The sequence below is a fragment of the Petromyzon marinus genome, chromosome 43, assembly GCF_048934315.1.
Source record: "Petromyzon marinus isolate PM22_M1 ecotype Great Lakes invasive population chromosome 43, UKy_Petmar_22M1.pri1.0, whole genome shotgun sequence".
Lineage (NCBI taxonomy): Eukaryota > Metazoa > Chordata > Hyperoartia > Petromyzontiformes > Petromyzontidae > Petromyzon > Petromyzon marinus.
Window position 1 is genome coordinate 6,949,797 of NC_133709.1, and position 25,005 is coordinate 6,974,801.

The window sequence follows — 25,005 nt, forward strand, 5'->3', positions numbered from 1 at the left end:
TTTTGACAAATTAATAAGGTAATTTGTATTTAATTAATAATAATAAAAATTCTAAATTCTTTGAGGGTGGTACGCAGCACCAAATTTTGGTTTGAGAAATGTATTACCTTAGCATTTGTCACGTGTTCGCCAACTCATGGATATTAACACACATGTCTAGCTCTGTAGCTTTGTGCATTGAATCATGTTCAATGTGTGTTGTATAATTTGGTCAAATTGAGGTATATCTCATTAATGTGCTGGTATAACAGCAATAAGGTGATGCGGCTTTATAATATTTGAGAGCTCGTTTGCAAATTGTTGGGATGCGAGTATAACTTGTGGAGGAAATGTCACTTTAACATCTCGCGATGAGCATTCTTGAACAAATAAGGACCTATCTGTTGAAGTTTGTAAAAGCCCTGAAAATGTATGTTGCTCATGTGAGACATTACAATCCGTCTTCTAAGAAAATGTGCACCTTACTATGAATAAAACACAGTGAATCATAATTTATAAATTTTACCCCTGTAGTCTTGAGTGTGTGTGTAAGCACTATTCTGTGTGAAGCATTTTAATTCGCGTCTTAGGTTCGGTGATTAATGGATGTAGAGAGCCACATGGGTTACCGTGAAAGTCCTTTTGTGTTGGAAGTTAAGACAGTTTTGTACTAAGCGTGGTGTGCGATAGGGTTAGGGTTGCCACTTCCTTGTGGTGTTGTCCTATCACTGTGGATCCATGAGGTTGTCTTAGCCAGTGCTTTAATAAAGGCCTCAATTAAGAACCTGTGCTGTTTATCTTATGTTTACATTTCTCAAATGTGAATTCATAATAAAAGTTGCTCAACTTCTCACTGTGAGCCTGAAATATCAACAAGTTAATTACAATTGTCAAAACAAGCATGTTTTCATCCTACTTTTTATTTCATTTGCGTTATTGCCATGTGAGACGAGCATCCGTTTGGAGTCTAATATTAAAGTTGAAATACCTCATGCGCTAAGAGACTGGCCGCAGAAAGGGATGGTCAAGCAATTTACGCATAGTCAGAAAAGGAGCATTACGCCAATCGTGTGACCTGCGACAGCATTCACAAACACCGCTCTTGCTGCCATTCCAGTGTCACGAGGAAATTTTGATCCATGTACCACAGGGGCGACAACAAGGAACGGTGCTATTATTTTTGAGGGTCGCAGTCCAACTGAAGTGCGCAGTTTTCTGGAGTTTGTGCCTCAAGACGGGCAATGTGTCCGTAAAGTGACAGCCAGCTCCTTCGATCTAAGCTCTCAATCGCGAGTAGACCTGTAGTGAATGCAATGGTAACATTTTGGACTAAGTCAAATCATCGGACGCCAATAAAGCGTCCGGTATCGCATGTGGAAGAACTGCAGCTGATCCAAATCAGCTGGAAGCAATGTCCAGGCCACTGCACCATACAACAAAACTGACAAAAAGTACTAACCACCTTGCGAATACGCCGCTGTGCCCCTCTCGTCCACGCTAACCCCGAGCTGCGCAGTGACGAGCGCACCCACGCGGGCAGAATACACGCTCGTGCAGAAACACAGGACACCACAACGCACTGGATCACCACACCATGCACCCCCCCCTCCCTCCTCCGTACTCAGAGACAACACGACACGGTTTAATGTCTACTGGCGATTTATTCCTCGATTAATGAAGCCACCCTACCTTTGTCAGTGTGGACCAGCAGGGCAGATCTAACCTATCTCTCTACGGTCTAGGGCCCAATTTGTCCCATCTCTTTTTACTCACTCTCTTTAATGGATATTCCCTCTTAGACTTACCTCTCCTCTCCGTACTTACGCTCCGATCTCGAGGTGTAGGAAGTAGCGGAAAAGCGAGACTGCATGTGGCTTTTGCTGGGGGCTGGACCTGGCTGCTCTGCGACCCGTCTCACGGACGTTCGAGTAGCAGGGGACGATCACTCCTTGGTCCCTCACTCCAAAAGACCCCGGGCAAAAGAGAGGCTTGCTTCTCCTTTTTGTCCCTTTTTATTCCCCTACTTCAAAGCCCACGCGCCGCCGATCCGCTGGCCTCTCATCCAATCAGGAGCCTCGGATTTCCCGCTCTCTGCCAATCGTATCAGCCATCCTCTACGACGCCCGCCCTCTATTGTTTAACCAAGTGCACAGCAAGAGGGACCTCCTGTACCGCCCCACCCCCACCTGCCTGCTGATCCGCGTGTGCCTTGGGTGTGTCCTCATTGCGGTTCTCAGCGAGTTCGCCGTGGCCATACAATTTTAAGTTAATCCACGGCGCCGCAGTGTCATTCGGCCTGGGGAGGGGGGGGGGGTCTGCCAATTCCCTGGCCCTGAGAAACCGTGGAGCACTCCCACGAGGGGGGCCCTCGGTTAAAAACTCAGGGGCAGGTGACCCCCCCCCCCCCCCCCCCACGAGGGCCTACGTGAGTGCGTGTGTGTGTTCATGTGGGGGGTGGTGGTGGAAGAGCTGTGACGGAAGCCGGGTGGCTTCTCTGCTGCAGCACCCCCGCCGCAGGCATGGATGGCACCCACGGAGCGGCTTTGCTGTCGTGTCACCACAATTCCTCCACTGCTTCGACAGTGTTGCCGTTCATTGCGCAGGGTGCTTCTGGAGGTCGGGAGCCCAAATTCTCAACTTGTTTTCTGCCACGAGTCCCATTTTTCTCGCATTGTTGTGGACATTTTGGAAGACTGGTGTGAATGTTTCAGGCTTCTCAACAGACAAAGCTGCATCGTCGGCATCGTCTAGGTCAGTGAATTGATGCCAGTCAAGGTCGTGGGTCATGTTTTAAAAGAACCAGGCTATCGCCCGACAGAACAGCGCGGTGCGAGTACGCATTTTTGACGTACTCTAGATGTAGTCTCCGAGGGAAAAGCCCGGACACAACATGAACCCTTATGTTTGTACCTGCATGCAGATCTTTCACAAGAGTCCAGCATGATACCAGGGACCCCCAATCCATCTCAGGGCAAACCAGAATGAGGATCGATCCACAGAGTCAAAATCCACCTGAAATGAATGAGAGCGACAGGCAATGGGCGGTCAAACTCACGGTGCAGCTCCACAAGGGGGTTGAGTGCAAGCACAGCATCCACCGTAGATCGGATGGCCACAACAGCTATTTAATCGCCTTAAGTTAACTTTAAAAAAAAAATATCAACACTAGGAGGTTCCCTATTGCAGAGAAAATGTTACATGCCAGTGGAACCGATACATAGTTTTATTTCTGACATGCAAATTAGCCAATGTTCAGGGGCCGTCCATAAATTACGTCACACACCTAGGAGGGGGAGGGGGGTCAGACATTTGTGACGAGGGGGGGTTTGAGAAATGTGACGTCACATCAAAATGCGCAACTTTAAATAAATATAAACAGTAGAATTCGTATAACAACACTAATTTTTATTAATTTTCATAAGTAACTATTTGATTATTTAAATTTGCTAAGATCACCTTTTATTTATTCCATGAAGGAGCATTTTGCTTCTCCATGGGAGAATGGAGAAGCATACATTTTGTACATTTTTTGAATGATTGTTATTAAACATTTTTATTTTAATGATTCTACCAGGGCTTTTCATTCTGTGAAATGAATATGTGATTGTTATAATTGTACTCTCCATTTTGCTTCACTCTACTACAAAGTTTCAAGTATTTTTTAAATAGTTATAATTACTTTAAATATTTTATAATTATTAGAGAATTTCAATATAATATTCTAAACATCTGCAGTTTTAGTTAGACGTTGAATATGTTCAAGTGAATTTTATGCTAAATTTCAGCTTTCCAACACCTTTTAAATACATGTTTTCTCCTACAACATCAGAGTGCAGTGCCACATGAAATACGCCCTACAATGACAATAGTTTAAAGTGATTTGAAGCATGGTTTATTTTCAAAATGGAAATATGGTTTGGGGGGGGGGGGCAGAGCTTTGTGACGTCATATTTGAGGGGGGTCTGACTTTTTGTGACGCCTTGTGACGAGGGGGGAGGGGGTCAAAAATCGGCCAAAATCGCGTGACGTCAATTATGGACGGCCCCTTAGTGAAAAGGGAAAAACATGCGTGGAAACAGTTTTTGTTTGTGTGTGCAGTAATTGGTGACTGGAGTGACCCCGTCGACTTTCTACATTTGAGAACCCAGTTTCATGCCGTGTAAACCCAAACGGATTACCCCGTTTTCTTGTACAGTGAAATTTATTTGTGCTTCTCCCTTGTGATGAGACTTTGTAGGATCAACGTTGAGATTTATAAAGGGCACGGGGTGACCAACAAGGTCTGAATTCGTCTGTAATAAGGTAGGGGTTAACAGGTATGAAGTGTAATCGTGGTTGCCTGCAACTGATTTCGACCCCCAGCAATTCCTCGGTGGTAACTCCAAAGCGGTCAAATCAACGGAAGGTATTCTTGGTTCTTTCGGTAAAGTCACGTATTGTTTCCTTTCTACGTGACTTTACCGAAAGAACCAAGAATATGAATCCCTGCAGTCACGAAAGCTTTAAAATCAAAATTTAAACGGACGGTGTTAAATGAAACGACCGCACCCACCAGAGGGCGCCATTACCTCGCAAAAGGTGAAACATTTCGGAGCAACTTTTGACGCACAAGCCGTCAAGGAGACAAACTCAAGGCGTCGAACTGCTCCTTCGTATTCTTTGGGTTTTTTTGGTAAAGTCACGTACGTAGGTCATCCTGATGACGAACGCTTGTGTTGCGATCGAAACGTAGTTTTTTTTGTTATTTTCTTTGAACCTATCTACGTGACTTTACCGAAAGACCCAAAGAATATGGATTCCTGCAGTCACGAAAGCTTTCAGGTCAAGATTTTTGCTCCTTTGTGTTTAGTTTGTTGTCCATCCCCCCCGCTTCGCACATTCGATTAGCACGGTTGGCTACGTACGAAAGAAGTTCTACTCGGTACGAAGTCTTGGACAATGAAGATGGGGGGGGGAGCTTAAAAAATAATTCACGTTCCGAGATTTACTTGTTGAATACATTTTCCACATTCCAAACATTTATACAAATGACTCAATTGTGATTAGCCATGGCAACAAGCCCCCTATTGTGAAACCACTGCAGGCCGTCTGAAGCATGGGCACCTTTGTACGAAGCCTTGCGGTGTAAAAATAGCCCGAACACCAAATGAACTGCAGTATTATAATTATTGTTGTTGTTAAAGTCGATGCAATAACTCACAGTGCTACAATAATCCCGAAGAACAATGATACAGAAGGATTTGTATCTCACATTGCCTTGTCACGTCTCAGCTCGACCATTGTCATGCCCTGAGGCAGTGTTTAATCAGGGGTAACCCCTAGTGGCAACTATCCCGATGTGGCACTGGGTGGGTACAGCAACGGCCTGAAATGGCTATAGTCTTACATTATGAGACCTCTTCATCATGTAAATGCTTACCCCGAGCTCTCAATACTCTGATAGTGCGCTGTTTTTGAGTTTTACGCCTTTTGGCGTCATCTGGTCCAACACCAGTGGAGACTAAGGGCTCTAAGAAAAGCCGTCTCGGGTGTGGACCAATCAATTTCAAGGACAGTGCCAATATCATTATCAGAGTTGTCTCGTTTTGTTTGCATTTTGACTGCTTGTGTTGTGGTTATTGCAAACATGATGCCTTGAATAAAGGTGTCAGTTTTTGTGCCAGATAAAAGGGTAAAAACCTATTACTACTGGCAATAGTCTGCCAGTAGGTAGCGACGTTGCTTTGTGTGTGTTTTATTTTTTCTCCCATTGAAACAATACTGCACTGTAATGACTCAAGGGGGAGGTAAGGGAGACGTTTTTAGCCAAAACGGCCGCCAGTTAACGTTGAGGACATCATACCGTGTCAACCCATACAGTTTAACCCCCCAATTCTTTTACAGGGATATTGTGTTTTCAGGTCCACACGGCGTATAGTTGTTTCAATACGGGAAACAACAAAAACACATATTTTTGTCTATTTGTTTGTGTTTCTCCCTTGTGAAGGGACTTTGTCGGGTGAACTTTGAGATTCATTCGGGGCACGGGGTGACCAATAAGGTCTGAATTCTTCCTTAAAAAGGTAGGGCAGTGCTAAGGGGTTGACAGATATGCAGTGGTGAGTGTAATAGGGGTGAGTGTCTATTTGTTTGTGTTTCTCCTATGTGATGGGACTTTGTAGGATGAACGTTGAGATCTATAAGGGCACGGGGTGACCAAGAAGCTCTGCCTACCCCCCCAAAAAATAGAACATGCTTCAAACCGCTTTAATCTATTGTCATTGTGGTGTGTATTTAATGTGGCGCTGCACTCTGATGTTGTAGGAGAAAACATTTATTAAAAAGTCTATTTAATTAAGTAGAACGTGTTGTCCATATTTATTTAAAATTGCGCATTTTGATGTGACGTCACATCCCTCTCGTCACAAATGTCCGACCCCCCTCCCACTAGGTGCGTGACGTCATTTATGGACGGCCCCTAAGGTAGGGCACTGATAAGGGGTTGACAGGTGTGGGACATCAGCCGCCACCTGATTGGTGGGGGACGACGACCGTTTCCAGCCAAAACGGCCGCCATTTTGTATGTATGTCGAACTTCTTTCGCACCGTACGTAGCGCCAACCGTGTTAATCGGATGTGCTAATCGGGGGGAACTAATGAAACACAACAACAAATGATAATATAAAAGAGATGAGTTTTCAACCTAGACTTAAAAGCACATAGTTCCAAGTGGCTTTCTAATTGTGTTGAGGACATCGGCCACCAGGGTGATTTCAACAAACTACAACAAACTACAACATCAGCTAGTTGCTCTTAAACTAGTCCTGAATACCTCCAAAACCAAGGTGCTATGCTTCTCACCAGCACTAAAGCAGGAAGTTATTTTTCCCCAATTACATTCCTTAAATAATTATCAAAGAGAGCAAGTCAAGATCTATAAGTATCTTGGGGTCATCCTGGATTCAAAACTGAATTTTGAAGATCACATTGATTATATTGGTAAAAAGACAAAAAATGGTTTTCTGTATCGACACAAGCACTGCTTCCCCCCAATGTTCCGTTTGGAATTGATAAAAGCTACCATACTGCCTCTACTTGACTACTGTGACATCAGCCCCAAGTACTGTACTGAAGAAGCTTGATTCCATCTATCACTCGGCCTTAAGATTTACATTGAACTGCCCATATTGGACTCATCACTGTGATCCCTTCATTGGGTCAAACTTAACATCTCTTAATGTTCGACGGTTTGTGCACCAGATCTTATTTATTCACGAGGTACTTACAAAAAAATCCGCAGACTACCTGCTGGATCTCCTCTCTGTTTCAAAGAACAAATTTGACCTCAGGTCTTCGCTCATTTACCAGCTTCACATTCCCTATTGCCGTACAAAAACTGGAGGAACGGCCTTTGCTATTGATGCCCCCAGAGTCTGGAATGCTGTTGCCAATAAACTGCAACTGGAATCGCTACCAATGAGATCTTCTCTCAAAACTGATCTAGAGGAGTTGTACACCCCTAGCTGCCACTGCTATTCATTGGCGTAAAATAAAATAAAATGTTTCGCTCCGGATGACGCTGCAAAGTATTATCTGTATTTTGATTTAGCGTGCTGATCTTAAAGGTGCATTGAAAAGTTTGATACTCCGACTGATGCTTCTGTTGTTGTGGAGTAACTCATGCAGCCAGCTATGGCTCTAGGATTTGGTGTTACATGTTATTTATGTAGTTCATTGTAAAAATTCGGTCACAATCCCTGTGATCACTGTTACGTTGCAATTATGGCTTTTTTTTTGGTGATTTCGAAAACGTGTTTTGGTTTGGACATGTTTGTTTTGTTGTAGTACGGAGTTAGACTGATGGCCTTAATCTAAGTTGTCTTGTGGTTGTTGTTGTTGTTGTTTGACTTGCATCCCACTGGGATTTTTTTGCACACAGCGTTGGTGTACGGTGCTTTTTTCAGGAATATCAAAGTCAGATTTCCGTAAGTCGGGTCTTCCGTAATCCGGGGACAGTCTGTACTGGAGATTTAAATAAGTAGTTTGTTCCTCTTACCCAAAAACACAACTATTGGCTACCACAATTTGGCCCTTGATATTTTTTCAAGTGTCTAGAAATGTCACGATAGTCTAGGTCACTGGAGATACATTTACCGACAGTTCTTACTCCGCCAGTTTTCCAGATGGACCCGCATATGCCGAGTCTTTCTAAAATGCCAATATTGGCAAATGACACGTTTTTCATTGGCAAATCAATGTGTGCCAGCAGATGCTGAATAGTGCAGTGCACTAACAACTGCACCACCATTTCACCATGGATTACATGGATACAAAATAATGGCTGGTGTGATGTTGGATTCATTTATTTAAAAAAATAGAATTTGTAGTGCATGAAAAGTTATCACGCCTATGTTGGCGGAAGGGTTTATTGTACAGCGAGCTCTAGAGAGCCCTTCTAAGTGGGGATTTCGTCCACTTTCAGGATGGCAAGATATATTTGAAGAGGTGGATGTAGCTACACTTAACCACCAAACAAAGACGACCTGCCTATCTATTAACTGTAGTGTACCCATTATTGCTGTTGGATGAACAGAGTTTGGGGGATTGAATAAACTTCCCCATTATATCAACTCTTGAGCCAGGAGATCTAATCGGTGACATCTGAATTTCAATTCCAATATATGCTAACCATTTCACCATGGTAGCATCCACGCAACAAAAGACATTCGTTTGAGTCATTGTAACAATACCACGAAAAAATGCAAACATACAAAATCTGGATGCAGGGAGGTTTTATTATTTTTTTCATTGGAAAGATACATTCATTTGATTAATACCAGCATTGTCATTGACAAAAAGAAAGAACTTAGAACGATGCTTAATTCTCAAATATATTATTTCTCTCTGTCTACAGCAACTGGTACAAATCATGTGGCGAAAGCATGACAGTGGCGCTCTTGCATGAATGGCCGTGCATGTTGGTTTAGTAGGCGGACCTGAGCAGGATGCAAATCATGCTCATGAGCTTCTCGAAGCCGGCATCGCCTGCGGCAACGGTGTCAGCAATCACAGCTGCCAGGACCTGGAAAGACATCAGAGAAAATTCCTTAGGACTCATTGCAACTGTCTTGACTGAATTTTCGTCCACGTCACATAAAGGTCCCGCCGAGAGAAATTGGGTATTGTAAAAAAAAAACTGCATCAAAATATGTATGTAAAGGTACAGCCCTAAAATGTCTCTCTTAAACCACGAGGTGATCTCTCAAGAGCACCTCTTGAGGGTGTTTTGACTTAGACTTTCATACTGGCCACACTTCTTGGAATAGGTGGGTATTCCCATACTCTTTACATAACAATTAGCAGTGAATTGTCCAGTATCGTACTTTGTTCAACATAACATGTTACAATGGAATTGAAAACTGAATCGTGAAAATGTATCGAATAGTGAGCGGAGAGTGAAGGATCTTTACACACCTACTGAGTAGAATCCATTTTAATTTTAACTATGGGAAGTTTTAGGTGAATCCAAAGGCAGTGCATAACATGGATTGAGAGGTATGTTATTTAGTGACACTGTACCAATCTTGCTAACAGCTGTAGCCAGCAGTCACCCAAGAGCCAACCAGTAGTGATTGATCGTTATGTTCACTGCATGCGTTACCTTGAAGTACTGGGGGTCGACCTGGAAGCTTTTGGCGTGCTTGCCACTCAGATCCCTAAGCTTCATGCTCATCTTCTCGGTGTCATCCATGGACACCACGGCATCGTTGACGGCGTTGATGATCCTCTCGGCGTGCCAGCGCACGTCCGCGGATTTCTTGAGCTGATCAGCCGTAGTCAGCCCCTTGAACTTGGGGAAGAATTCCTGAGCAGCGGGGGTGCTGGTGAAGAACCTGTTTTGAAGGAAGCAACATTCTGTGATTTAAATTAATTATTAAGTTGGCCAGACAGTTGACCATAAAAAAATAGATCAATGTAAAAGTACACCTAAGTAAAGATGTTGTTTGTCCAGCAGAAGATGCAATATATCGGGGAAAATGGTAATGACAAAAATCCAAGTAATTATCACACGACTTAGACATATTTTGGAAATTTAAATATATATTTTTTAGAATTTGTGTACCCTACATACAGTGGTCACAATCAAAACAGCATATGTGTGTTGCGTTCCCACTGTCCATTTCAACACGATTGCTATGTTAATATCAAATATATGAATTGAAGGTGTTCATTTAACGTAATGAAATATTGCCTTACTTCACCAGGATGTCCACACCAGAGGTCTCATAATTGGAGTACACCGGGGCCCACGCGCTGCGGATTTTGGTCTTCTCAGCAGCGCTCAGAGGCGCAACACTTCCAGTGTCGACGATAGGCATGGTGATTGCTTTTGGAGGTGATCGGCGATGATCCTGCGAAGGGAGTCAGAAGTGATGAGCCACTCATCTGAGGACCTCCTTATATATCCATTTTATCAGCGTTTTCCTAATATCATACTTGATGATGCAGATAATGTGAAATGATTGCAGCAACAACATTAAGAACGATGAAATGAAATACCAAATACATTTTATAACAAAATCTGAACTATTCATGAATTAAATGCTTGTATGCATTTTACATTTTGATGATTTTCATTATATATTGACAGGATAAAGGATAATTTCAACAATAGTTTAATAAATTGAAGTCCATTGCAATATGGTTATGGGCCAATATGCACCGTTAGTTCTGAGTGAAGAAACAACAGATGTTGTAATGGGGCTGTCTTCTGCAACATTCTGAATACTGTATATGGTATGAAACATTGAACTTTTTTTCACAAATTTTACTAAGTACAATTTTGATACGTAACCGGAAGTAAAATGTTCATCAATTAAATGCGAGTACGCTTTTCCCTTTTTATGATTACCATTAATAACTATGAACAGGTTACAGAATTATTTTTTTACAATATTTTTATGATTTCAAGTTTTATTGCAATATTTGTACTAAGCGTGGTGTGCGATAGGGTTAGGGTTGCCACTTCCTTGTGGTGTTGTCCTATCACTGTGGATCCATGAGGTTGTCTTAGCCAGTGCTTTAATAAAGGCCTCAATTAAGAACCTGTGCTGTTTATCTTATGTTTACATTTCTCAAATGTGAATTCATAATAAAAGTTGCTCAACTTCTCACTGTGAGCCTGAAATATCAACAAGTTAATTACAATTGTCAAAACAAGCATGTTTTCATCCTACTTTTTATTTCATTGCGTTATTGCCATGTGAGACGAGCATCCGTTTGGAGTCTAATATTAAAGTTGAAATACCTCATGCGCTAAGAGACTGGCCGCAGAAAGGGATGGTCAAGCAATTTACGCATAGTCAGAAAAGGAGCATTACGCCAATCGTGTAACCTGCGACAGCATTCACAAACACCGCTCTTGCTGCCATTCCAGTGTCACGAGGAAATTTTGATCCATGTACCACAGGGGCGACAACAAGGAACGGCGCTATTATTTTTGAGGGTCGCAGTCCAACTGAAGTGCGCAGTTTTCTGGAGTTTGTGCCTCAAGACGGGCAATGTGTCCGTAAAGTGACAGCCATCTCCTTCGATCTAAGCTCTCAATCGCGAGTAGACCTGTAGTGAATGCAATGGTAACATTTTGGACTAAGTCAAATCATCGGACGCCAATAAAGCGTCCGGTATCGCATGTGGAAGAATTGTAGCTGATCCAAATCAGCTTGAAGCAATGTCCAGGCCACTGCACCATACAACAAAACTGACAAAAAGTACTAACCACCTTGCGAATACGCCGCTGTGCCCCTCTCGTCCACGCTAACCCCGAGCTGCGCAGTGACGAGCGCACCCACGCGGGCAGAATACACGCTCGTGCGGAAACACAGGACACCACAACGCACTGGATCACCACACCATGCACCCCCCCCCCTCCTCCGTACTCACAGAGACAACACGACACGGTTTAATGTCTACTGGCGATTTATTCCTCGATTAATGAAGCCACCCTACCTGTGTCAGTGTGGACCAGCAGGGCAGATCTAACCTATCTCTCTACGGTCTAGGGCCCAATTTGTCCCGTCTCTCCCTACTCACTCTCTTTAACGGATATTCCCTCTTAGACTTACCTCTCCTCTCCGTACTTACGCTCCGATCTCGAGGTGTAGGAAGTCGCGGAAAAGCGAGGCTGCATGTGGCTTTTGCTGGGGGTTGGACCTGGCTGCTCTGCGACCCGTCTCACGGACGTTCGAGTAGCAGGGGACGATCACTCCTCGGTCCCTCACTCCAAAAGACCCCGGGCAAAAGAGAGCTTGCTTCTCCTTTTCGTCCCTTTTTATTCCCCTACTTCAAAGCCTACGCGCCGCCGATCCACTGGCTTCTCATCCAATCAGGAGCCTCGGATTTCCTGCTCTCTGCCAATCGTATCAGCCCCCATCTCCGACGCCCGCCCTCTATTGTTTAACCAAGTGCACAGCATGAGGGACCTCCTGTACCGCCCCACCCCCACCTGCCTGCTGATCCGCGTGTGCCTTGGGTGTGTCCTCATTGCGGTTCTCAGCGAGTTCGCCGTGGCCATACAATTTTAAGTTAATCCACGGCGCCGCAGTGTCATTCGGCCTGGGGGGGGGGGGTCTGCCAATTCCCTGGCACTGAGAAACCGTGGAGCACCCCCACGAGGGGGGCCCTCGGTTAAAAACTCAGGGGCAGGTGACCCCCCCCCCACGAGGGCCTACGTGAGTGCGTGTGTGTGTTCATGTGGGGGGTGGTGGTGGAAGAGCTGTGACGGAAGCTGGGTGGCTTCTCTGCTGCAGCACCCCCGCCACAGGCATGGATGGCTCCCACGGAGCGGCTTCGCTGTCGTGACACCACAATTCCTCCACTGCTTCGACAGTGTTGCCGTTCATTGCGCAGGGTGCTTCTGGAGGTCGGGAGCCCAAATTCTGAACTTGTTTTCTGCCACGAGTCCCATTTTTATCGCATTGTTGTGGACATTTTGGAAGACTGGTGTGAATGTTTCAGGCTTCTCGACAGACAAAGCTGCATCGTCGGCATCGTCGAGGTCAGTGAATTGATGCCAGTCAAGGTCGTGGGTCATGTTTTAAAAGAACCAGGCTATCGCCCGACAGAACAGCGCCGGTGCGAGGACGCATTCTTGACGTACTTTAGATGTAGTCTCCGAGGGAAAAGCCCGGACGCAATACGAACCCTTATGTTTGTGCCTGCATGCAGATCTTTCACAAGAGTCCAGCAGGATACCAGGGACCCCCAATCCATCTCAGGGCAAACCAGAATGAGGATCGATCCACAGAGTCAAAATCCACCTGAAATGAATGAGAGCGACAGGCAATGGGCGGTCAAACTCACGGTGCAGCTCCACAAGGGGGTTGAGTGCAAGCACAGCATCCACCGTAGATCGGATGGCCACAACAGCTATTTAATCGCCTTAAGTTAACTTTTTTAAAAAAAAAATATCAACACTAGGAGGTTCCCTATTGCAGAGAAAATGTTACATGCCTATGGAACCGATACATAGTTTTATTTCTGACATGCAAATTAGTCAATGTTTAGGGGCCGTCCATAAATTACGTCACACACCTAGGGGGGAGGGGGGTCAGACATTTGTGACGAAGGGGGGTTTGAGAAATGTGACGTCACATCAAAATGCGCAACTTTAAATAAATATAAACAATAGAATTGGTATAACAATACTATTTTTTTTATTAATTATCATAAGTAACTGTTTGATTATTTAAATTTACTAATATCACCTTTTATTTATTCCATGAAGGAGCATTTTGCTTCTCCATGGGAGAATGGAGAAGCATAAATTTTGTACATTTTTTGAATGATTGTTATTAAACATTTTTATTTTAATGATTCTACCAGGGCTTTTCATTCTGTGAAATGAATATGTGATTGTTATAATTGTACTCTCCATTTTGCTTCACTCTACTACAAAGTTTCAAGTATTTTTTTAATAGTTATAATTACTTTAAATAGTTTATAATTATTAGAGAATTTCAATATAATATTCTAAACATCTGCAGTTTTAGTTAGACGTTGAATATGTTCAAGTGAATTTTATGCTAAATTTCAGCTTTCCAACACCTTTTTAATACATGTTTTCTCCTACAACATCAGAGTGCAGTGCCACATGAAATACACCCTACAATGACAATAGTTTAAAGTGATTTCAAGCATGGTTTATTTTCAAAATGGAAATATGGTTTGGGGGGGGGGGCAGAGCTTAGTGACGTCATATTTGAGGGGGGTCTGACTTTTTGTGATGCCTTGTGACGAGGGGGGAGGGGGGGGGTCAAAAATCGGCCAAAATCGCGTGACGTCAATTATGGACGGCCCCTTAGTGAAACGGGAAAAACATGCGCGGAAACAGTTTTTGTTTGTGTGTGCAGTAATTGGTGACTGGAGTGACCCCGTCGACTTTCTACATTTGAGAACCCAGTTTCATGCCGTGTAAACCCAAACGGATTACCCCGTTTTCTTGTACAGGGAAATGTATTTGTGCTTCTCCCTTGTGATGGGACTTTGTAGGATCAACGTTGAGATTTATAAAGGGCACGGGGTGACCAACAAGGTCTGAATTCGTCTGTAATAGGGTAGGGGTTAACAGGTATGAAGTTTAATCGGGGTTGCCTGCAACTGATTTCGACCCCCAGCAATTCCTCGGTGGTAACTCCAAAGCGGTCAAATCAACGGAAGGTATTCTTGGTTCTTTCGGTAAAGTCACGTATTGTTTCCCTTCTACTTGACTTTACCGAAAGAACCAAGAATAAGAATCCCTGCAGTTACGAAAGCTTTAAAATCAAAATTTAAACGGCAGGTGTCAAATGAAACGCCCGCACCCACCAGAGGGCGCCATTACCTCGCAATAGGTGAAACATTTCGGAGCAACTTTTGACGCACAAGCCGTCAAGGAGACAAACTCAAGGCGTCGGACTGCTCCTTCGTATTCTTTGGGTTTTTTGGTAAAGTCACGTACATAGGTCATCCTGATGACGAACGCTTGTGTTGCGATCGAAACGTAGTTTTTTTTGTTATTTTCTTTGAACCTATCTACGTGACTTTACCGAAAGACCCAAAGAATATGGATTCCTGCAGTCACGAAAGCTTTCAGGTCAAGATTTTTGCTCCTTTGTGTTTAGTTTGTTGTCCATCCCCCCCGCCTCGCACATTCGATTAGCACGGTTGGCTACGTACGAAAGAAGTTCTACTCGGTACGAAGTCTTGGACAATGAAGATGGGGGGGGAGCTTAAAAAATAATTCACGTTCCGAGATTTTACTTGTTGAATAAATTTTCCACATTCCAAACATTTATACAAATGACTCAATTGTGATTAGCCATGGCAACAACCCCCCTATTGTGAAACCACTGCAGGCCGTCTGAAGCATGGGCACCTTTGTACGAAGCCTTGCGGTGTAAAAATAGCCCGAACACCAAATGAACTGCAGTATTATAATTATTGTTGTTGTTAAAGTCGATGCAATAACTCACAGTGCTACAATAATCCCGAAGAACAATGATACAGAAGGATTTGTATCTCACATTGCCTTGTCACGTCTCAGTTCGACCATTGTCATGCCCTGAGGCAGTGTTTAATCAGGGGTAACCCCTAGTGGCAACTATCCCGATGTGGCACTGGCTGGGTACAGCAACGGCCTGAAATGGCTATAGTCTTACATTATGAGACCTCTTCATCATGTAAATGCTTACCCCGAGCTCTCAATACTCTGATAGTGCGCTGTTTTTGAGTTTTACGCCTTTTGGCGTCATCTGGTCCAACACCAGTGGAGACTAAGGGCTCTAAGAAAAGCCGTCTCGGGTGTGGACCAATCAATTTCAAGGACAGTGCCAATATCATTATCAGAGTTGTCTCGTTTTGTTTGCATTTTGACTGCTTGTGTTGTGGTTATTGCAAACATGATGCCTTGAATAAAGGTGTCAGTTTTTGTGCCAGATAAAAGGGTAAACACCTATTACTACTGGCTATAGTCTGCCAGTAGGTAGCGACGTTGCTTTGTGTGTGTTTTATTTTTTCTCCCATTGAAACAATACTGCACTATAATGACTCAAGGAGGAGGTAAGGGAGACGTTTTTAGCCAAAACGGCCGCCAGTTAATGTTGAGGACATCATATCGTGTCAACCCATACAGTTTAACCCCCAATTCTTGTACAGGGATATTGTGTTTTCAGGTCCACACGGCGTATAGTTGTTTCAATACGGGAAACAACAAAAACACATATTTTTGTCTATTTGTTTGTGTTTCTCCCTTGTGAAGGGACTTTGTCGGGTGAACTTTGAGATTTATTCGGGGCACGGGGTGACCAATAAGGTCTGAATTCTTCCGTAAAAAGGTAGGGCAGTGCTAAGGGGTTGACAGATATGCAGTGGTGAGTGTAATAGGGGTGAGTGTCTATTTGTTTGTGTTTCTCCTATGTGATGGGACTTTGTAGGATGAACGTTGAGATCTATAAGGGCACGGGGTGACCAAGAAGCTCTGCCTACCCCCCCCAAAATAGAACATGCTTCAAACCGCTTTAATCTATTGTCATTGTGGTGTGTATTTAATGTGGCGCTGCACTCTGATGTTGTAGGAGAAAACATTTATTAAAAAGTCTATTTAATTAAGTAGAACGTGTTGTCTATATTTATTTAAAATTGCGCATTTTGATGTGACGTCACATCCCTCTCATCACAAATGTCCGACCCCCCTCCCACTAGGTGCGTGACGTCATTTATGGACGGCCCCTAAGGTAGGGCACTGATAAGGGGTTGACAGGTGTGGGACATCAGCCGCCACCTGATTGGTGGGGAACGACGACCGTTTCCCGCCAAAACGGCCGCCATTTTGTATGTATGTCGAACTTCTTTCGCACCGTACGTAGCGCCAACCGTGCTAATCGGATGTGCTAATCGGGGGGAACTAATGAAACACAACAACAAATGATAATATAAAAGAGATGAGTTTTCAACCTAGACTTAAAAGCACATAGTTCCAAGTGGCTTTCTAATTGTGTTGAGGACATCGGCCACCTCACCCACTACAGGGTGATTTCAACAAACTACAACAAACTACAACATCAGCTAGTTGCTCTTAAACTAGTCCTGAATACCTCCAAAACCAAGGTGCTATGCTTCTCACCAGTACTAAAGCAGGAAGTTATTTTTCTCCAATAACATTCCTTAAATAATTATCAAATAGAGCAAGTCAAGGTCTATAATTATCTTGGGGTCATCCTGGAATCAAAACTGAATTTTGAAGATCACATTGATTATATTGGTAAAAATACAAAAAATAAAAAATGGTTTTCTGTATCAACACAAGCAGTGGGGCTGTTTCGTTTGGAATTGATAAAAGCTACCATACTGCCTCTACTTGACTACTGTGACATCGTGTATAAATCAGCCCCAAGTACTGTACTGAAGAAGCTTGATTCTATCTATCACTCGGCCTTAAGATTTACATTGAACTGCCCATATAGGACTCATCACTGTGATTTCTATATTGGGTCAAACTTAACATATCTTAATGTTCGACGGTTTGTGCACCAGATCTTATTTATTCACGAGGTACTTACAAAAAATCCGCAGACTACCTGCTGGATCTCCTCTCTGTTTCAAAGAACAAATTTGACCTCAGGTCTTCGCTCATTTATCAGCTTCACATTCCCTATTGCCGTACAAAAACTGGAGGAACGGTCTTTGCTATTGATGCCCCAGAGTCTGGAATGCTGTTGCCAATAAACTGCAACTGGAATCGCTACCAATGAGATCTTCTCTCAAAACTGATCTAGAGGAGTTGTACACCCCTAGCTGCCACTGCTATTCATTGGCGTAAAATAAAATAAAATGTTTCGCTCCGGATGACGCTGCAAAGTATTATCTGTATTTTGATTTAGCGTGCTGATCTTAAAGGTGCATTGAAAAGTTTGATACTCCGACTGATGCTTCTGTTGTTGTGGAGTAACTCGTGCAGCCAGCTATGGCTCTAGGATTTGGTGTTACATGTTATTTATGTAGTTAATTGTAAAAATTCGGTCACAATCCCTATGATCACTGTTAAGTTGCAATTATGGCTTTATTTTTTGGTGATTTCGAAAACGTGTTTTGGTTTGGACATGTTTGTTTTGTTGTAGTACGGAGTTAGACTGATGGCCTTAATCTAAGTTGTCTTGTGGTTGTTGTTGTTGTTGTTGTTTGACTTGCATCCCACTGGGATTTTTTTGCACACAGCATTGGTGTACGGTGCTTTTTTCAGGAATATCAAAGTCAGATTTCCGTAAGTCGGCTCTTCCGTAATCCGGGGACTGTCTGTACTGGAGATTTAAATAAGTAGTTTGTTCCTCTTACCCAAAAACACAACTATTGGCTACCACAATTTGGCCCTTGATATTTTTTCAAGTGTCTAGAAATGTCACGATAGTCTAGGTCACTGGAGATACATTTACCGACAGTTCTGACTCCGCCAGTTTTCCAGATGGACCCGCATATGCCGAGTCTTTCTAAAATGCCAATATTGGCAAATGACACGTTTTTCATTGGCAAATCAATGTGTGCCAGCAGATGCTGAATAGTGCAGTGCACTAACAACTGCACCACCATTTCACCATGGATTACATGGATACAAAATATTGGCTGGTGTGATGTTGGATTCATTTATTTAAAAAAATAGAATTTGTAGTGCATGAAAAGTTATCACGCCTATGTTGGCGGAAGGGTCTATTGTACAGCGAGCTCTAGAGTGCCCTTCTAAGTGGGGATTTCGTCCACTTTCAGGATGGCAAGATATATTTGAAGAGGTGGATGTAGCTACACTTAACCCCCAAACAAAGACGACCTGCCTATCTATTAACTGTAGTGTACCCATTATTGCTGTTGGATGAACAGAGTTTGGGGGATTGAATAAACTTCACCATTATATCAACTCTTGAGCCAGGAGATCTAATCGGTGACATCTGAATTTCAATTCCAATATATGCTAACCATTTCACCATGGTAGCATCCACGCAACAAAGGACATTCGTTTGAGTCATTGTAACAATACCACGAAAAATTGCAAACATACAAAATCTGGATGCAGGGAGGTTTTATTATTTCTTTCATTGGAAAGATACATTCATTTGATTAATACCAGCATTGTCATTGACAAAAAGAAAGAACTTAGAACGATGCTTAATTCTCAAATATATTCTTTCTCTCTGTCTACAGCAATTGGTACAAATCATGTGGCGAAAGCATGACAGTGGCGCTCTTGCATGAATAGCCGTGCATGTTGGTTTAGTAGGCGGACCTGAGCAGGATGCAAATCATGCTCATGAGCTTCTCGAAGCCGGCATCGCCTGCGGCAACGGTGTCAGCAATCACAGCTGCCAGGACCTGGAAAGACATCAGAGAAAATTCCTTAGGACTCATTGCAACTGTCTTGACTGAATGTCGTCCACGTCACATAAAAGTCCCACCGAGAGAAATTGGGTATTGTCCACAAAAAAACTGCATCAAAATATGTATGTAAAGGCACAGCGCTAAAATGTCTCTCTTAAACCACGAGGTGATCTCTCAAGAGCACCTCTTGAGGGTGTTTTGGCTTAGACTTTCATACTGGCCACACTTCTTGGAATAGGTGGGTATTCCCATACTCTTTACATAACAATTAGCAGTGAATTGTCCAGTATCGTACTTTGTTCAACATAACATGTTACGTATCATTAAGGGTCTAACAATGCATTGATTTGGCAAATAAAATAGGTTATCTTTCATTACACTAGTATTGAATAGTGAAGAAAAAACTTTTTTTTTTACTTCTGTACTTTGTGCAAACATGGCTTTCCATGATCCCTGCTACCACTAGGCCACTATATTCACCACGGGATTCATAAAAATAATTGTTCAATGGAATTGAAAACTGAATCGTGAAAATGTATCGAATAGTGAGCGGAGAGTGAAGGATCTTTACACACCTACTGAGTAGAATCCATTTTTAATTTTAACTATGGGAAGTTTTAGGTGAATCCAAAGGCAGTGCATAACATGGATTGAGAGGTATGTTATTTAGTGACACTGTACCAATCTTGCTAACAGCTGTAGCCAGCAGTCACCCAAGAGCCAACCAGTAGTGATTGATCGTTATGTTCACTGCATGCGTTACCTTGAAGTACTGGGGGTCGACCTGGAAGCTTTTGGCGTGCTTGCCACTCAGATCCCTAAGCTTCATGCTCATCTTCTCGGTGTCATCCATGGACACCACGGCATCGTTGACGGCGTTGATGATCCTCTCGGCGTGCCAGCGCACGTCCGCGGATTTCTTGAGCTGATCAGCCGTAGTCAGCCCCTTGAACTTGGGGAAGAATTCCTGAGCAGCGGGGGTGCTGGTGAAAAACCTGTTTTGAAGGAAGCAACATTCTGTGATTTAACTTAATTCTCAAGTTGGCCAGACAGTTGACCATAAAAAAATAGATCAATGTAAAAGTACACCTAAGTAAAGATGTTGTTTGTCCAGCAGAAGATGCAATATATCGGGGAAAATGGTAATGACAAAAATCCAAGTAATTATCACACGACTTAGACTTATATTTTGGAAATTTAAATATATATTTTTAAGAATTTGTGTACCCTACATACAGTGGTCACAATCAAAACAGCATATGTGTGTTGCGTTCCCACTGTCCATCTCAACACGATTGCTATGTTAATATGAAATATATGAATTAAAGGTGTTCATTTAACGTAATGAAATATTGCCTTACTTCACCAGGATGTCCACACCAGAGGTCTCATAATTGGAGTACACGGGGGCCCACGCGCTGCGGATTTTGGTCTTCTCAGCAGCGCTCAGAGGCGCAACACTTCCAGTGTCGACGATAGGCATGGTGATTGCTTTTGGAGGTGATCAGCGATGATCCTGCGAAGGGAGTCAGAAGTGATGAGCCACTCATCTGAGGACCTCCTTATATATCCATTTTATCAGCGTTTTCCCAATATCATACATGATGATGCAGATAATGTGAAATGATTGCAGCAACAACATTAAGAACGATGAAATGAAATACCAAATACATTTTATAACAAAATCTGAACTATCCTTGAATTAAATGCTAGTATGCATTTTACATTTTGATGATTTTCATTATATATTGACAGGATAAAGGATGATTTCAATAATAGTTTAATAAATTGAAGTCCATTGCAATATGGTTATGGGCCAATATGCACCGTTAGTTCTGAGTGAAGAAACAACAGATGTTGTAATGGGGCTGTCTTCTGCGACATTCTGAATACTGTATATGGTATGAAACATTGAACTTTTTTCACAAATTTTACTAAGTACAATTTTGATACGTAACCGGAAATAAAATGTTCATTAATTAAATGCGAGTACGCTTTTTCTCTTTTTATGATTAACATTAATAACTATGAACAGGTTACAGGATTATTTTTTTTACAATATTTTTTATGATTTCAAGTTTTATTGCAATATGGTTTGTGGGCCAATTTGCACTGTCAGCGCTGAGTGAAGAAACAACAGATGTTGTAATGGGACTCTCTTCTGCAAAATTCTGATAAGAAATATAGTGGCCTAATAATTGTTAAAAATACAAAGGCTTTAAAAAAATATTGTTACTTCCTACATACATTTAGTATTTCATGACAATGTAATAAAATGTTAGTGGATTCATATAACCAAATTGAAGTAATCTTCATATTTTCTGCTCTGATGAGTTTCATATTTTCTTATCATTTTATATTTAACCCTAACCCTTATTTTATATTGTCCATAACTAAAAAATCCACCGGAGTGTTATGTTATTGTGAGTCAACATTGACATATGTTGTGAATTGGATAAATGAGAGTTTCATGTTCCCTCTCGGTTCTTTAAAATTTGTATTAAATTACATTGTAGGTAGTTCCAGATATAGGGTTTGTGCAAAGTCATCGTGCTGTTCAAAAAGTTGATGGGTTTTATCATATCTGCAAGCACTGGCGACCCCCACAGCCACTGTGTAGCATATTAGTATGTGCCAGGGATTATATGAGATGATAGGACAATAGTCCATAATTGTCAATAAGTAACGGTAAAGCGGTTATAAGTGACTCACAGAATTGTGCGCAGTTGCGTATACAGTCCACAACTTCCCTGAAGGCATTCACCTTCAGCGAGCGCGATGCCGATCACACAACGCGGTTCGAATTCGACCCTCGATCGATGGCTGCGCCATCGCCGCACACGCGTTGAATAAAAAGCAAGGGACAAGTCCTTACTACTAACAACTCCTATCATTTTTCATTGCTGGAGGTGTTGCTCCCCCTACCTGAAAATCCTGGCTCCGCCATTGTCTGTAAGCACGTTGGTGTTGCAATAAATTGTCTTCTTTGTGGTTATAATAGCAAATGTATTTGTCCAGGAGAGTCTCACTGGATCTCTCTCGGGTGTTTGGCCAATTCAAAATAATGAGTGCTTTGTGTGTGAGATTTAATGAGTATTTGTAGAGAAAAAAAACATCCTTAAAAAGGTATAACTGCTGGGTCCACACGGATGTGTATTATGAACCCATTTGGTATGCAGGTACCTCTTGGCCAACTCTCAACCCAGCTGAGTTCAAAGTTTTACACATCTGGGTGTTCTACCGATCCTCACCTCGAAAAGTTTCCGGATCGCAGTTACGTGCTACCACTCCTGGCTCGATCGTTTCAGAATGCCTGTAACAAAATATGCTGGTGTACAAAACCGAGCACATTTGATGTGGTCATGAATGGGGAAATTACATTATTTACAAGGTAAAAGAAAAAACACGAAGATTAACAGTAAACGAGCTATCTTTTGGGATTATTTACTTGCAAACTCTTCAATGTTTGTTAATTTGAGTCACACGATCTGTCCAACTCCTTCCTCGAATGTCGTATGCAAGTCCCTTTTTATTGCATTTCTCATCATTCCTGAATGTAAAAACTCATCTGTTTAATTTATGTTGCATCCGCTTCGTCTTGCATTACTGTCTGTGTACCCATCAAACCTGTTTCATACTTTTCTGAATTCTTTAGCCAGGTGACCCCACTGCTCAAGAAAATTGTTTCAAACTGAAACGATCCTTTTAATTACTGTCCAATCGCAAACCTATCAACAGTCTCAAAAATCTTAGTACATGTCATCCTATTCCGAATTAAGGACCACGTCTCATTTCATTTCTGCAACCCAGCTACTACCCGTGTAATTTCATAAAGACCGCATTTGTCAAAATGCTTGAAAATTCTAATTATTTCTGGCTCTATTGTTACCGTAGTGAGCCTATATATTTCCACAGCTTTTGATACCATTAATGATAGAATCTTATTTTACTTTTGTGGACGGAGTTTGCCTTAAGCGGATTCACGCTCAAGTGCTTTGCACCTTGCCTCACTACCAGATGCTCCTTCATCCGTTTTTGAAACTCTTCTGTTTCCACATTATCTGCTGAATATCACGAGCCTCAGTTCTTGATCCGTTACTCGTGTATCTGTACATTTTGGTAATTATAAACCTCATTCACAGCTTCAACATCATATTCCGCACCAACACTGGCGACACCCAGCTTCTCACAGTGGCTTATCCTTAATGCTTGCACCTCAAATCTCGAGCGCTGATTCTGGTCCCATGATCTTCTATACAGGTGTACACTGATATGCGTTAATTGGATTTAACGATATTCGTTATTTCGTTCGTGGTAATATATTTTTTATTGTGGTAAGCACGCAAGCCTGGTACAATATGCCGATGGTTTCTGGGACGAGGGACGGAAAAACCGCAGGGGGGAGGACTTTCAGTGCTTCAGAACCATACATAGGCAGGAGGTGAAATTCCTCAATGCTCTGAACTATGGGGATCTCCGTCGGGGGCGGGGGGGAACCGAGTGTCGGGGTGGGGGGAAGAATGCCCTATAAATCATACAACATACATGCAGCTTTATGGGTGGGGGTGACAACCTATCCTAAAAACATGTGTTTTTTATGTTTTAATTGTATTGCAACAAGAGCCCAATACAGAGCACAAGCCGCGGCATACGAGGAAGGGCACAGAAACTTGGTAGGTAAAAATTCCAAAATAAATACTCATGCGCAATCAACACAAAGGAGGGGGGAAGGGGGAAGTTGGACTCACTGTCCCACCCAGGTGGAGACCGGGAGCGGGAACTTTTATATAGGGAAGGGATGATTAGGGAGCAAGAACTTGAATAAGGGGGAGGAGTGGGCTTTCGTCACATAAATGTAAACTTTATTCGGTTTAATGATCGTTTTGTTATTGTTTTTTTTATTCTAAACTGTATTTTTGGTGGGAAAAAAATCAATACCGATAGCAAATGCCCACTTTTCCATTTTTTTACCGTATGTGTATTTTAGACAGTTTCAGACCGTTTACCTAGCCACCGCGTTTCGTAGCAGAACTACTTGTTTACAAGCCAAGGGTGTAGTTGAAACTATAGTTGAAACTATCGTGCTTTTCAGCATACTTTGGATTGTACGCGCTATACGTACTCCCCAACAGGGAGAGGCAGACTCTCCGACTGCCCCTCCCTCACCCTCTCAGTAACCCTCGACCACTCACTGCACCATCGTCACACAGGTCATGCACCACGATTTACGGTGAGTATATTGCCATGCACCTCATTTGTTTTTAATCACCTCTCTAGTTATTATTCTCCATATTCATGCATGGAAATATCTTTTTTTTTTTTTTTATTTAAAGCTTTCGTGACTGCAGTGATTCATATTCTTGGTTCTTTCGGTAAAGTCACGTTGAAGGGAAACAATGAAATAAATATTTTATTATTTTATAAGATATATTTTAATATTTTATTGTGTTATATATATTATTTTATTGTTTCCCTTCAACGTTACTTTACCGAAAGAACCAAGAATATGGAAATATCTTAGTTATTTTGAAAAGTGTTATTTTTTTAGGTTTTAGGTCACAAAATATTTTCTTAAGAATGCTTCTTAGGTTGCATAATGGGACCTTATGGGAAAATATATTTCCATGTACGACTTTTCAATTTACA

General features: G+C 42.4%; 2 protein-coding genes across 2 annotated transcripts; both read right to left on the reverse strand.

Moving 5' to 3' along the window:
- Nucleotides 1–8,735: 8,735 nt before the first annotated feature.
- On the reverse strand, nt 8,736–10,398 carry LOC116951663 (globin-2). The gene is made up of 3 exons (XM_032970456.2): nt 10,216–10,398; nt 9,620–9,851; nt 8,736–9,040 (listed from the first exon to the last, which is right to left on the reverse strand). Exons 1-3 carry the CDS (start codon nt 10,335–10,337, stop codon nt 8,942–8,944), a joined length of 453 nt encoding a protein of 150 aa, XP_032826347.1. The 5' UTR covers nt 10,338–10,398; the 3' UTR covers nt 8,736–8,941.
- An 8,650-nt stretch (nt 10,399–19,048) lies between these two features.
- LOC103091815 (globin-2) lies at nt 19,049–20,907 on the reverse strand. The gene is made up of 3 exons (XM_032970457.2): nt 20,721–20,907; nt 20,123–20,354; nt 19,049–19,353 (listed from the first exon to the last, which is right to left on the reverse strand). The coding sequence occupies exons 1-3, from the start codon at nt 20,840–20,842 to the stop codon at nt 19,255–19,257; spliced, it is 453 nt and encodes a 150-aa protein (XP_032826348.1). The 5' UTR covers nt 20,843–20,907; the 3' UTR covers nt 19,049–19,254.
- Nucleotides 20,908–25,005: the final 4,098 nt, after the last annotated feature.